Source organism: Crinia signifera, chromosome 1 (genome assembly GCF_055691185.1).
Source record: "Crinia signifera chromosome 1, ASM5569118v1, whole genome shotgun sequence".
Classification (NCBI taxonomy): domain Eukaryota; kingdom Metazoa; phylum Chordata; class Amphibia; order Anura; family Myobatrachidae; genus Crinia; species Crinia signifera.
Window position 1 is genome coordinate 177774629 of NC_139217.1, and position 12867 is coordinate 177787495.

The following is a 12867-nucleotide window of genomic DNA, read 5'->3' on the forward strand; positions in this document are numbered from 1 at the left end:
CTATTAAATATATTTTTTTTCTTTTTGTACTAGCGCCTAAGTATATATTTTTGGTCTATGTAGGGTTTTAGCTTACCAGTTAGGAAAGAATCAGGCAATATAAAGTTCAACAAAAGCTAATGATTATTAAATTACTGTCAGTCAACAGATCATTAGAGTAATGCCGGAAAACAACAGGGTGTGATCGTCAATAATTCTAAACATATTTCAAATTTTATTTATTGAAAACCAGAATAAAAATAAAACAAAAGCTATTTAGAATGCAATACAAATATTAGCAGTAGTATTCGGGCCGTGATCCTTCACTTTTACAGGTCCCCTGTGAGTCCATACTTGACCTGGAGCACAAAAGAAGTCTTTCGGATTCTGTTGTGTCTCTACGTGTCCATAGTTCACCTCCAGTATTTATGGATCGTGGTCTAAGAGATAGCGTCTCAAACTTTATGTAAGTTTCTTTTAAAAGGTCTTCTTCACCAGGAGACTGGGGCTTACGTTGCAGCTTCATAACTTTATAAATCAAGAAAACGATGATGGGCAAAATAACCACGCAACCAACACTGCTGGCAACTACTAAGAGAGTTACCTGGGAGCTGCTCTGCTCACTTTTAAGCAGAGCGTCTGTGGAAAACACAATACATTGATCTTTCTTTGGCCGAGTTGACTTGGGGCAAACACAAGCCATGTATTTTGTGCTGGGCTGTAAGCCATCTATTGTAACTTTATTTTTACTTGGATCGGTGCTTAACCTCAGCATCACCTCCTCGCCATATTTTGAATAAAGCACAGTCAAAGATGAACTATTTGTGGTATTTATTGTTCTCCATGTTAACGTGACCCGATCCTCTGTTTCACTGATGACTTTTAGATTGCGCACAACAGAATTTGTTTCTGCATCAGCTGCCACATTTTTGAGTGCATCTCCTTCCTTGTTACCTACTGAAGACAGTTGGGTTTTCTTGCTTGCTGCCTGCGATTGCACTTTGGTGTTTTTTTGTGGTTTCTTCTCTTGGACCCTCACTGTGGTAGGCGTAGCAGTAGTCGGAACTATATTGGGCTCTGCTGTAGTTTGTGTGGATGGTGATGTTACTGTTGGAAGTGTATATGAGACTGTGCTTGATTCGATCACTTCTTCCTTTGTTTCTATTTGCATATTGCTTATCTGGTCTGTTCCTGGTCTCCTCCCAAAACGTTGCGGTGTTCCTGTTGTAGTGACAACACCGACTACTATGACAGTTATTGATGCTTCTGATATGCCTGCCAAATTTTTAGCCCTGCATCGGTATTCTCCTGCATCTTTGTAGGAAATACCATTCATACTTAGAATTGACCATCTCACACCATCTGTTGGAGACTCCCGAATAACTGTGAAATAAAGAAATGGAACAAAGTCACATTATGAAGTGAAATTCTTTTACAAATATGATGGCTTCTTAATCTGTACAATACCTTAGGTGGCCACAGTGTGGATCACAAGCATAAAAGGGGCATATATCAGACTATGTGGGGAGTTCTGATGGCATGTGGAGGATGTTTAATGGATGTGTAAGGGGCATTCTATGTACAATGTTAATGACCTTAAGAACAAATCATTGTGCTTACATTTAGAACCATTTTTTTTTTAAAATAGGTTTGGGCACATCAACTCTCCTCTGTACCACAATGAGCACTTGAAATTGACATTACGTCGACATTAATAATATGGACAGCCACAATGTTGACAGTACATGTCCATGTTAGACTTTCGATTCAAGGTGCCCATACACGGTGCGATGCGATGTGCGCTCCCGCGGGCATCTCATCACACAGTACAAAAAGTATGTGCTGCACATACTTTTTGTACTGCCCATGGATTGCATCACACTCAAATTGCATGCAAAACACATGCGTTTCGATGTGATCCAGCCCATAACAGGTGCGATCATCGCACCATGTATGGGCACCTTTAGGATTAAGCAATGGTTAGGCTAGGGTTTAGGGTAAATCAAAATAATTTCAACTGCCAATGTATGGAAGCATACAAAAATCAATTATTCACTCCCAAAATGCTGGAAGCTGGACAACAGCGATTGCTCTGATAAATTTAGTAGATCAAATGGATTTAACTATTTTTTTCTGAATGGCCTTGCCTGTTTTCCAGTGTTGTGAAGCAAATGATCCATTCTCTTATGCTTCCATAAATTTCCAAATTTGTGTTCCCACCAGACAGATTGGACAGACAGATGTAGGTTGGTATCTGGCATTAGTGTAAATGGCCCCCCAAAAAATGACCCGGCAATCCGACCTGGGAAAAAAACAGGGTTGAACATGGGTAAAACCCGTGTCAAGGGGCAGTGTAAAGAGGATAAATGTGGTAAATCCTGGGTCTGACCAAAATAGGAACAGTGTTCCAAATACCGAGTCAGATTTTGGAGTAAAAAAGGTATTCGTCAACATAATCCTGGATATACAGTTCCTCTTAATGCTTTATATGACTTTGTATATTATGCCCCTTTCCCACTGCAGCCTTAAAACGGTATTTTGCCGATTTTTGAGGGCAAAATACCGTTTAAGGCTGCAGTGGGAAAGCGCCAGAGTTGAAATACCGTTTAAAGTTAAACGGTATTTCAACCCGTTTTCAGAGCAGGATTTTGCACGGTAATCTACCGTTTAAGATGCAATGGGAATGCATCTTTAAACGGTAGAGATGATTGCTGATTTTTTTCAGCAATCATCTCCGTGTGTGTACGCTGCCGGGCTGAAAGATTAACCACTTTCAGCCCGGCGGTACGCCCCGCTGCCCCCCGCCCCCTCGCCCCCGTCCTGTTATACCCCTTTTACACCTTTTACACGGGTCCCGTGTAAATGGCGGTGTACATGGTCCCGCTGCGGGTGCAGGCACCCGCAGCGGGTCCACAGCGTGCAGCGCTGGGCAAGATGTGCCCAGGTGCTGCGGGAGGAGGGGGGTCCCTGCTGCTGCTGAGGGGAGAGGGGGTACCTGTCAGCCTGACACGGCGCTGCCGCTGCTGTATCTCCCCCCCGGCGGCCGCTGCCGCTGCTGTATCTCCCCCCCCGGCGGCCGCTGACGCTGCTGTATCTCCCCCCCGGCGGCCGGTCCTTGCGGCGGATGTACAGTCAGTGTCGGCGGTCCCTCTGGCGCAGGGGAAATAGTACTTATTTCCCTTGCGCCAGAGGGACCGCCGACACTGACTGTACATACGCCGCAAGGACCGGCCGCCGGGGGGGAGATACAGCAGCGGCAGCGCCGTGTCAGGCTGACAGGTACCCCCTCTCCCCTCAGCAGCAGCAGGGACCCCCCTCCTCCCGCAGCACATGGGGACAGCTTCCCCCCTCTACCCCCACAGCACCCGGGGACAGCTTCCCCCCTCTACCCCCTCCAAGCTGCCTGTCTATCCTTGTTGATAGATATATATCTATCTATATATATATAGATCTATATAGATATATATATATCTATATAGATATATATATATATATATATACATAGATCTATAGATCTATATATATAGATCTATATATATATATATATATATATATATATATATATATAGATCTATATATATATATATATATAGAGATCTATATATATATATATATAGATCTATATATATATATATATATATATATATATATATATATATATATATAGATAGATCTATATATATATATATATATATATATATATACAGGAAAATCGAACCGGCACTCTGAACTCCAAGTTCAAATGCCCCGGGTGCCAACTTCAGATGTGGATAGAAGTGGAGAAATAAGTGTCACTCCAGGGGTCTTGATACAACGTAATTTTATATAGTAGAATATAAGTTACATGGTCAAAGTCGACGTTTCGATGCTCGCAAGCATCGTTATCAAGACTGCATGTAACAACTGAACAAACAGCAGAGCTTAATACATAGTGTCCGCACGGCGGCAGGACCCATATAAATAACATACCTACCGGCCAAGCGTGGACTGGACGGGTGCCGGGTGCAGAGCGCGACTCACCCCAAAGTTAGGTTGATGCGCACGCTGCTGACGTCACTCCACACAGCATAGTAACGCTGTGCGATGGAGCGCGTCCCCGGCAACCCGTCCAGAACCCCAAGAGCCGGCAACATGACAATACAGCTGAAAGTACACAACATCATAAGAGGCTGAAAAATAAATAAACAGCAATAAGCAACAACAGCGCAGCAGTCTGGGAGACACATTAGAAGGGTACATGAAAATGAATGGAGTGGGTAGACTACATGAGAATGGGTAGACTGTACCAGTGTCGACAGAGAGATAAACGGGCACACATATGGGATTAGAGGAAAAGACCCCAGTTGAGGCGGTCATTGAGCCCCTTGGGTTTCACCGTCTGCAATTTATAAATCCATTTAGACTCCAACCGTAACAACATGCCGTCACGGTCTCCTCCACGGGAAAGCATGGGGACGTGATCGATAAGGATGAGCTTGATGCCCCTGTCGCCTGTACTATGTCGGCAAGACTATTAGGACCATACGTGATCGTATGGCCCTTCACCGTTCATCTATTAACAGTGCCATCTCCAACAAACGTGCCGACCAACCGGTTGCTAGACATTGTCTGGAGGCTGGTCACACTGTGACTGACATCAAGCTCATCCTTATCGATCACGTCCCCATGCTTTCCCGTGGAGGAGACCGTGACGGCATGTTGTTACGGTTGGAGTCTAAATGGATTTATAAATTGCAGACGGTGAAACCCAAGGGGCTCAATGACCGCCTCAACTGGGGTCTTTTCCTCTAATCCCATATGTGTGCCCGTTTATCTCTCTGTCGACACTGGTACAGTCTACCCATTCTCATGTAGTCTACCCACTCCATTCATTTTCATGTACCCTTCTAATGTGTCTCCCAGACTGCTGCGCTGTTGTTGCTTATTGCTGTTTATTTATTTTTCAGCCTCTTATGATGTTGTGTACTTTCAGCTGTATTGTCATGTTGCCGGCTCTTGGGGTTCTGGACGGGTTGCCGGGGACGCGCTCCATCGCACAGCGTTACTATGCTGTGTGGAGTGACGTCAGCAGCGTGCGCATCAACCTAACTTTGGGGTGAGTCGCGCTCTGCACCCGGCTCCCGTCCAGTCCACGCTTGGCCGGTAGGTATGTTATTTATATGGGTCCTGCCGCCGTGCGGACACTATGTATTAAGCTCTGCTGTTTGTTCAGTTGTTACATGCAGTCTTGATAACGATGCTTGCGAGCATCGAAACGTCGACTTTGACCATGTAACTTATATTCTACTATATAAAATTACGTTGTATCAAGACCCCTGGAGTGACACTTATTTCTCCACTTCTATATATATATATATATATATATCAACAAGGAAAGACAGGCCTGACCCATTGTCACAGGCACTAAACGTTTTGAAGAGCTAAAACGTTTTACCTGCAATGGGAATGGTACTTAAATGGCATTTGAAACTGTAATCTGCTGCAGTGGGAATGCTAAATACCATTTAAGATTACCTGTAAACTAAAACGGGTCTGCAGTGGGAAAGCAGCATTAAGCAAGTTTATTTGGTTTCCTTAGTGACGATATAAATTACTATATATTTATTTATTTACAGTTTCTTATATAGCGCAGCAGATTCCGTTGCGCTTTACAATAGTAGATAAAACAAACTGGGTAACAAGTAACAACGGACAGACTTGGAGGTAGGAATATATATAAAATTTTACCTGTATAATTAGTAGCTGTGTTGTTAATCCTGCTCCATAATAACTGTGGAGTGGGGTAGCCGGTAGCATCACATCGCAGTAGAACATTGCTACCCAATGGCGATGTAATTTTGGTGGCTGATGTCATCACGGAGGGTTTAAGACATTGCTCTAGTTCAGCTTTTAGGAATAATATTCCAGCTAGAGACTCTGGACCACTGCAAACCACCAGAGGGTCCAGGAATATCACATGAGGATCCACTATCTTTGAAAGTTCAATCAACTTTGAAATACGGCAGTCACAAAACCAAGGGTTATCTTGAAGACCTTGCATGAAAGAAAATATACAAAGTATTACATTTAGTTAAGAATTAAAAATTCATCCAAATCCATCTAACACATCCAAATGTTTAAATTTTAATATAGTAAAGATGTGTCCCATACACTGTTGCACAAGCCCCCCTTGAGATATTGGGCAACTCGGCTGCACAGAGCAGCTTTTCGCTCAAAAAGTGCTTAGTAAACGGCATCTATACAAACAGACATGATCGCAGGACAAATTTGTTCTTAAAATGGGCAAAACCATGCTGCACTGCAGGTGGTGTAAAAGTAAGCATGTGCAGAGAGAGTTAGATTTGGGCAGGGGCGGATTGGGGAGTAAAAGTGGCCCTGGAATATTTCTGGAAGTGGCCTCATGTGGGCGGCAACAATTCAATAATGGGCGGAGCCAACATAACAGTAGGCGGGATTACCACATCACTATACTTTGACAGGCAAAACTAAAGCATCAATAGTGTCTGAATATCAGATTGATTAATATAAACTTTTGTTTGTTGGTGACACTGTAAAATGTCACTCACATTAGTCACTCAGATGGATGGATATGTCATGGTATCTCAGCACCGGCTGGATTAAATGAACACAGCAGTCCTCCCTCAAAGGTGCACCACTATCTACCCATGCACACTAGAGAAACAACATACAGGCCCTAAAACTTACCCACTAATTTGTAACAAAACTACACACTATGGGCCTTATTTTGGTTCATTCTTTCTGACAAAATCCTTCTTAGATGGACAAAACCATGTGCACTGCAGGGGGGGGCAGATGTAACATGTGCAGAGAGAATTAGATTTGGGTGAGTAATTTTGTTTCTGTGCAGGGAAAATACTGACTGCTTTATTTTTACACTGCAATATAGATCTCACTTTGAAGTAAAACCCCACCCAAATCTAATTCTCTCTGCACATGTTACATCTGCCCCACCTGCAGTGCACATGGTTTTGCCCATCTAAGAAGGATTTTGTCAGAAAGAATGAACCAAAATAAGGCCCTATGTGTTTGTATCATTAAGTAAGCAACCTACAGTAACAATGCAATTTTCAAAAAGTGTCCACAATATTGGCCACCACTGTAACTTAACTGAGTGATGCAATTCTCCATGCATCCTTATTTTCTATTTTTTTTTAAAACCATAACATAATGAACAGGAGCTACAACTATAGCTTGTTCCAGAAAACAAGCTACATATATAGGACAAATACTATCTTTATAAATTATTATGTTGTAAAAGGGCCTAAAAAGCAAAAAAAATTGCAATAAAATAAGGCATGGATAATATGCCAGTACATATAAATGCACATATGTTCCGCAGCGCTGTACAGAGACCATTATTACCAGTTATATTATATAGTGCACACATATTCTGCAGTGCTGTACAGAGATTATTATTACCGGTTATTATATAGCGCACACATATTCCGCAGCGCTGTACAGAGACTATTATTACCAGTTATTATATAGCGCACACATATTCCACAGCGCTGTACAGAGACTATTATTACCAGTTATTTATATAGCGCACACATATTCCACAGCGCTGTACAGAGAATATTATTACCAGTTATATTATATAGCGCACACATATTCCGCAGCGCTGTACAGAGAATGTTATTACGTTATTATATAGCGCACACATATTCCGCAGCACTGTACAGAGAATATTATTACCAGTTATATTATATAGTGCACACATATTCCGCAGCGCTATACAGAGATTATTATTACCGGTTATTATATAGCGCACACATATTCCGCAGCGCTGTACCGAGACTATTATTACCGGTTATTATATAATGCACACATATTCCACAGCGCTGTACAGAGAATATTATTACCGGTTATTATATAGCGCACACATATTCCGTAGCGCTGTACAGAGAATATTATTACCAGTTATATTATATAGCGCACACATATTCCGCAGCGCTGTACAAAGACTATTATTACCGGTTATTATGTAGCGCACACATATTCCACAGCGCTGTACAGAGAATGTTATTACGTTATTATATAGCGCACACATATTCCGCAGAGCTGTACAGAGAATATTATTACCAGTTATATTATATAGTGCACACATATTCCGCAGCACTGTACAGAGACTATTATTACCGGTTATTATATAATGCACACATATTCCACAGCGCTGTACAGAGAATATTATTACCAGTTATTATATAGCGCGCACATATTCCGCAGCGCTGTACAAAGACTTTTATTACCAGTTATTATATAGCGCACACATATTCCGCAGCGCTGTACAGAGACTATTACCAGTTATTATATAGCGCACACATATTCTGCAGCGCTGTACAGAGAATATTATTACCAGTTATTTATATAGCACACAAATATTCTGCAGCGCTGTACAGAGAATATTATTACCAGTTATTATATAGCGCACACATATACTGCAGCGCTGTACAGAGAATATTATTACCAGTTATTATATAGTGCACACATATTCCGCAGCACTGTACAGAGACTATTACCAGTTATTATATAGCGCACACATATTCTGCAGTGCTGTACAGAGAATATTATTACCAGTTATTTATATAGCGCACACATATTCCACAGCGCTGTACAGAGAATATTATTACCAGTTATATTATATAGTGTACACATGTTCCGCTGCGCTGTACAGAGACTATTATTACCAGTTATTATATAGTGCACACATATTCCGCAGTGCTGTATAGAGACTATTATACCAGTTATGTTATATAGTGCACACATATTCCGCAGCATTGTACAGAGATTATTATTACCAGTTATTTAGTGCACACATATTCCGCAGCGCTGTACAGAGAACATTATTACCAGTTATTTATATAGCGCACACATATTCCGCAGCGCTGTACAGAGACCATTATTACCAGTTATTATATAGCGCACACATATTCCGCAGCGCTGTACAGAGACCATTATTACCAGTTATTTATATAGCGCACACATATTCTGCACCGCTGTACAGAGACTATTATTACCAGTTATATTATATAGTGCACACATATTCCGCAGCGCTGTACAGAGACTATTATTACCAGTTATATTATATAGTGCACACATATTCCGCTGCGCTGTACAGAGACTATTATTACCAGTTATATTATATAGTGCACACATATTCCGCAGCGCTGTACAGAGAACATTATTACCAGTTATTTATATAGCGCACACATATTCCGCAGCGCTGTACAGAGAGCATTATTACCAGTTATATTATATAGTGCGCACAGTGAACATATGAGGGTAGCTCTGCTTGGAGAGAGCCAGGCTCTCAGAGACGGGAGGTGGCAGGGCCAGGCCACTATCCAGCAGTGACAGTCAGCAAGGGGACAGACTTCACTGGGCTGAACCTGAGGCTGCCAGTAATGATGCCACGGCCGCCTACTGCTCAACTGAGCCGGCCTGAGCCAAGGTGAGCAGCCAGAGCTGGCCTTACCCAATTTGATGCCCTAGGCAAAATTTTTGTTGGTGCCCCCCAATTTCCCTGTTAAGGATATGCGGGGGGGCGGGCAGCTGACATCACTGGATGTCTGCTGCCCGCCAACTCCCCCCCGAGCGGACACACGTATGTAAGGTTGCTCAGAGCAACCTTACATATATGGGTGCACCTTCAACATCTTTCGATGGTCGGCGACCATCGAAAGATGTGGGAGGGTCTCAGTGGCATGCGAATGGATGTTTATGTCAAACATCCATTCGCATGCTGTGTGAAGGAACGATGAGAAATGTACACTGACACACAGACATGATCGCACACAGATACACGCTGAAAGACACACGGATGCTGACACAGATACAAGGCACCACTGGGTGGGAGAGAGGTAGCTGCCAGGTAGTGGGATAGCGGAAGGAGGGGAGAGAGATGGAATGCAGTCACAATCCCGGCAGCCGGAATCCTGACTGCCGAAATCCCGGCACTTTGTCCCTCTGTGGGTGTCCACGACACCCATAGAGGGAGAATAAATTAGTGTGCCGAGCATAGGGAGGCACCAGGCCCGCAAGGGGGGGGGGGAGAACCACTTCCCCCCTTTTGGAGATTTCGACGGTCGGGATCTGGTGCCGGGATTTCATACCAATCCCACAGAGATACTGCAGTCGGTCTGAAATCAATGGGGCGGTGACAGCGGTGGATGGGCGGGTAAGAGGTAGAGACCACGGGGGCGACAGTGATGGCTGGGTGGGAGAGAGGTAAGGTAGAGATCATGGGGGGGCAACAGCTGTTGTTAGGTAGGAGAGATGTAGAGACCACTGGGAGCAACAGCAGTGGCTGGGTGGGAGAGAGGTAGAGACCTTGGGGGGTGACAGTGATAGGAGAATGGAATTTGGGGTACAACAGATATCTAAAATATGCAATATATACAGTGTGTGTGTGTGTAATATATATATATATATATATATATATATATATATATATATATATATATATATATAGAGTCCAGGCAATTCGCACACTATAGTGAGGCAGCGTGGGAGTGCGGGGGCCACATAATAAAAAGTTAGAGATAAAGGAAGCCAGCACATCCATTTCCAAATGGAAAAATATTTTTATATGAAGTAAAGTGAAAAAAACGGGAACACATCATGGCGGGTCTGGGTCAATACACAGATACAGTCCAGCTTTACATTGTTACCGCAATCCAACAGGATAACATGATGGTCCACTTTCAAGCCACTGATGCCCGACGGCCGTTTCGGTGTGGTCACCGTCGTCAGGAGCATAAATGGCTATCAGTTAGGACGCATATAAATAGCATGGTCAATCAAACAAAACATCACACACCTGTCTGTACCCAGCGCACACCTCACCTGTGTATGTCTATTCCGTCAGTACTGTTCAAAGTGAGCGGCGTCCGTGACCGGAAGTGACGTCACACGGGTACGGACTGAAAGCCCTTCCCCGCGTTCGTTTCCACGGCAACAAGACGCTACTGTTGGAGAGCACCTAAGCCTGGATCTACGGCGTCAGACCGGGTACAAACCCAGCGCTGGCGTCCGTTACCATGGCTAGGCTTCTCTATGACGCAAGTCTCAAAACCTCTACTTGAGGTCAGCGATCCTGACACAATGCCTGGGTACACTGACAAAGGAGGGAGACAATTGGCAAATAGCCATAGCGTGCAAATAAATGAGTACGGAATATTGACAGGTAACACTGGTGTGATGGTGTGGGCCGGTTAGGTGCTTAAAATACATAATATCGTGACCAGATGTTATATGCAATATACATATTTCAACGCAGACTAGCAGCCATGAATAAATAAGGAAAAAATAAGAAAAATAAGAAAAAAATAAAAAACGAGAAAAAGACATGTGAAGAAATGCAATCATCATATATTTATAAAAAACAATTGAGGGAATATTCCTCATTGAGTCCATCAGGTGATATACAGCCAAGTTGGCGTATCCAGAAACTCTCTCTTCTTAGCAACAGGTTTCCACGATCGCCCCCTCTTCTCAATGGGGGTACATGGTCCACGGGCATAAAATGAAAGTCCTTCATGGTATGCTTTAAAAGGTGGAAATGTTTGGCAACAGGCGGAGTTGTGGCATCGATGGTGGTCATAGCTTTTTTAAGAGAGGACCGATGCATCCCAATGCGTTCCTTTAAAGTCCTTATCGTCTTACCGATATATACAAGCTTGCAAGTACAGACAATCGCGTATACCACAAATCGACTATCACAGGTGAGATGATATCGTATGGGATATGTAATGGAAGTTCTAGGATCGACAAAAACATCAGAAGTTAGAAAAAACTGACAGTTAATACATTTGCCACATTTGAAACTCCCATTTTTAGGTACAAGCCACTTGGTCATTTTCACAGGTGCTAAGTCAGATTTAGCAATCAGATCTTTCACATTTCTGCTCTTCTTATAGCAAAACATTGGGTAATTAGTACAGTATTGCCCTATTACAGGGTTTGCCTGCAGAATATGCCAATGATTAATAACCACATCACGTATTCTTTTCGAGGCTATAGAATACGTACTGATAAACGTCAACCTGTCTGATTGATTTACTCTCGTTTTAGATATAAGGGCTTGTTCTTGTGAGATCCCCTCACAATGACCAATGGCTTCACTAATCTCATCTCTAGAATATCCCCTCTCCTCAAATCTTTTCCCCATCTCTATCAAGGAAGGAGATACATCTTTATCATCTGACGTTATTCGTCTTACTCTGAGTAACTGTGATAGTGGCAGACCCCGCTTGAGAGGGTGTGGATGGAAGCTGTCAGCCATTAGTAACGTGTTTTTGTCTGTAGGCTTGCGATAAACGCAAGTAGTGATGCAGCCATCACGGAGGTTAACCCCAACATCAAGAAAGCTGATGTAAATCTCACTGAATGCCAGTGTAAAGCGGATGGAAGTGGGTAGGTCATTTAAAAAGTCAACGAATTCAGTCAGAAGCCTAGGTCCACCAGTCCACACCATGAATAGGTCATCAATGTAACGAACATAAAAAAATATAAATGAAGAATAAATGTCATGTGACATGATATATTGGTTCTCGTACATATGCATAAACAGGTTGGCATAGGCCGGGGCCATGTTTGACCCCATGGCCGTGCCCTGCCGCTGTAAGTAAAAAAAGTTTTCAAAAAGAAAATAATTTTTTGTAAGTACAATCTCCATAAGCAATAATAAAAAATTCACATTGGGACCCTCATAGTGTGGACTGGCAGAAACCAAGCTCCTGACTGCATCCAGTCCATCCTTATGTATGATGTTTGTGTATAAACTGGAAACATCTAAAGTCACTAAGAGAGAGTCGACTGGAAGTTTACCCAACTGCTTTAGCTTGTGTATAAAGTCAGTGGTGTCAC

The 12867-nt window shown here is 42.9% G+C and overlaps 1 protein-coding gene across 1 annotated transcript in view; it reads right to left on the reverse strand.

Moving 5' to 3' along the window:
- Positions 1–234: 234 nt before the first annotated feature.
- Positions 235–12867, reverse strand: part of LRIT3 (leucine rich repeat, Ig-like and transmembrane domains 3) — a 57349-nt gene continuing 44716 nt past the window's right edge. The window contains exons 3-4 of the mRNA XM_083178143.1: positions 5707–6012; positions 235–1362 (exon numbers count right to left, since the gene is read on the reverse strand). Of these exons, the coding sequence (XP_083034269.1) occupies positions 275–1362; positions 5707–6012 (1394 nt within the window). The 3' untranslated portion in view covers positions 235–274. The remainder of the gene's footprint in view (positions 1363–5706; positions 6013–12867) is intronic.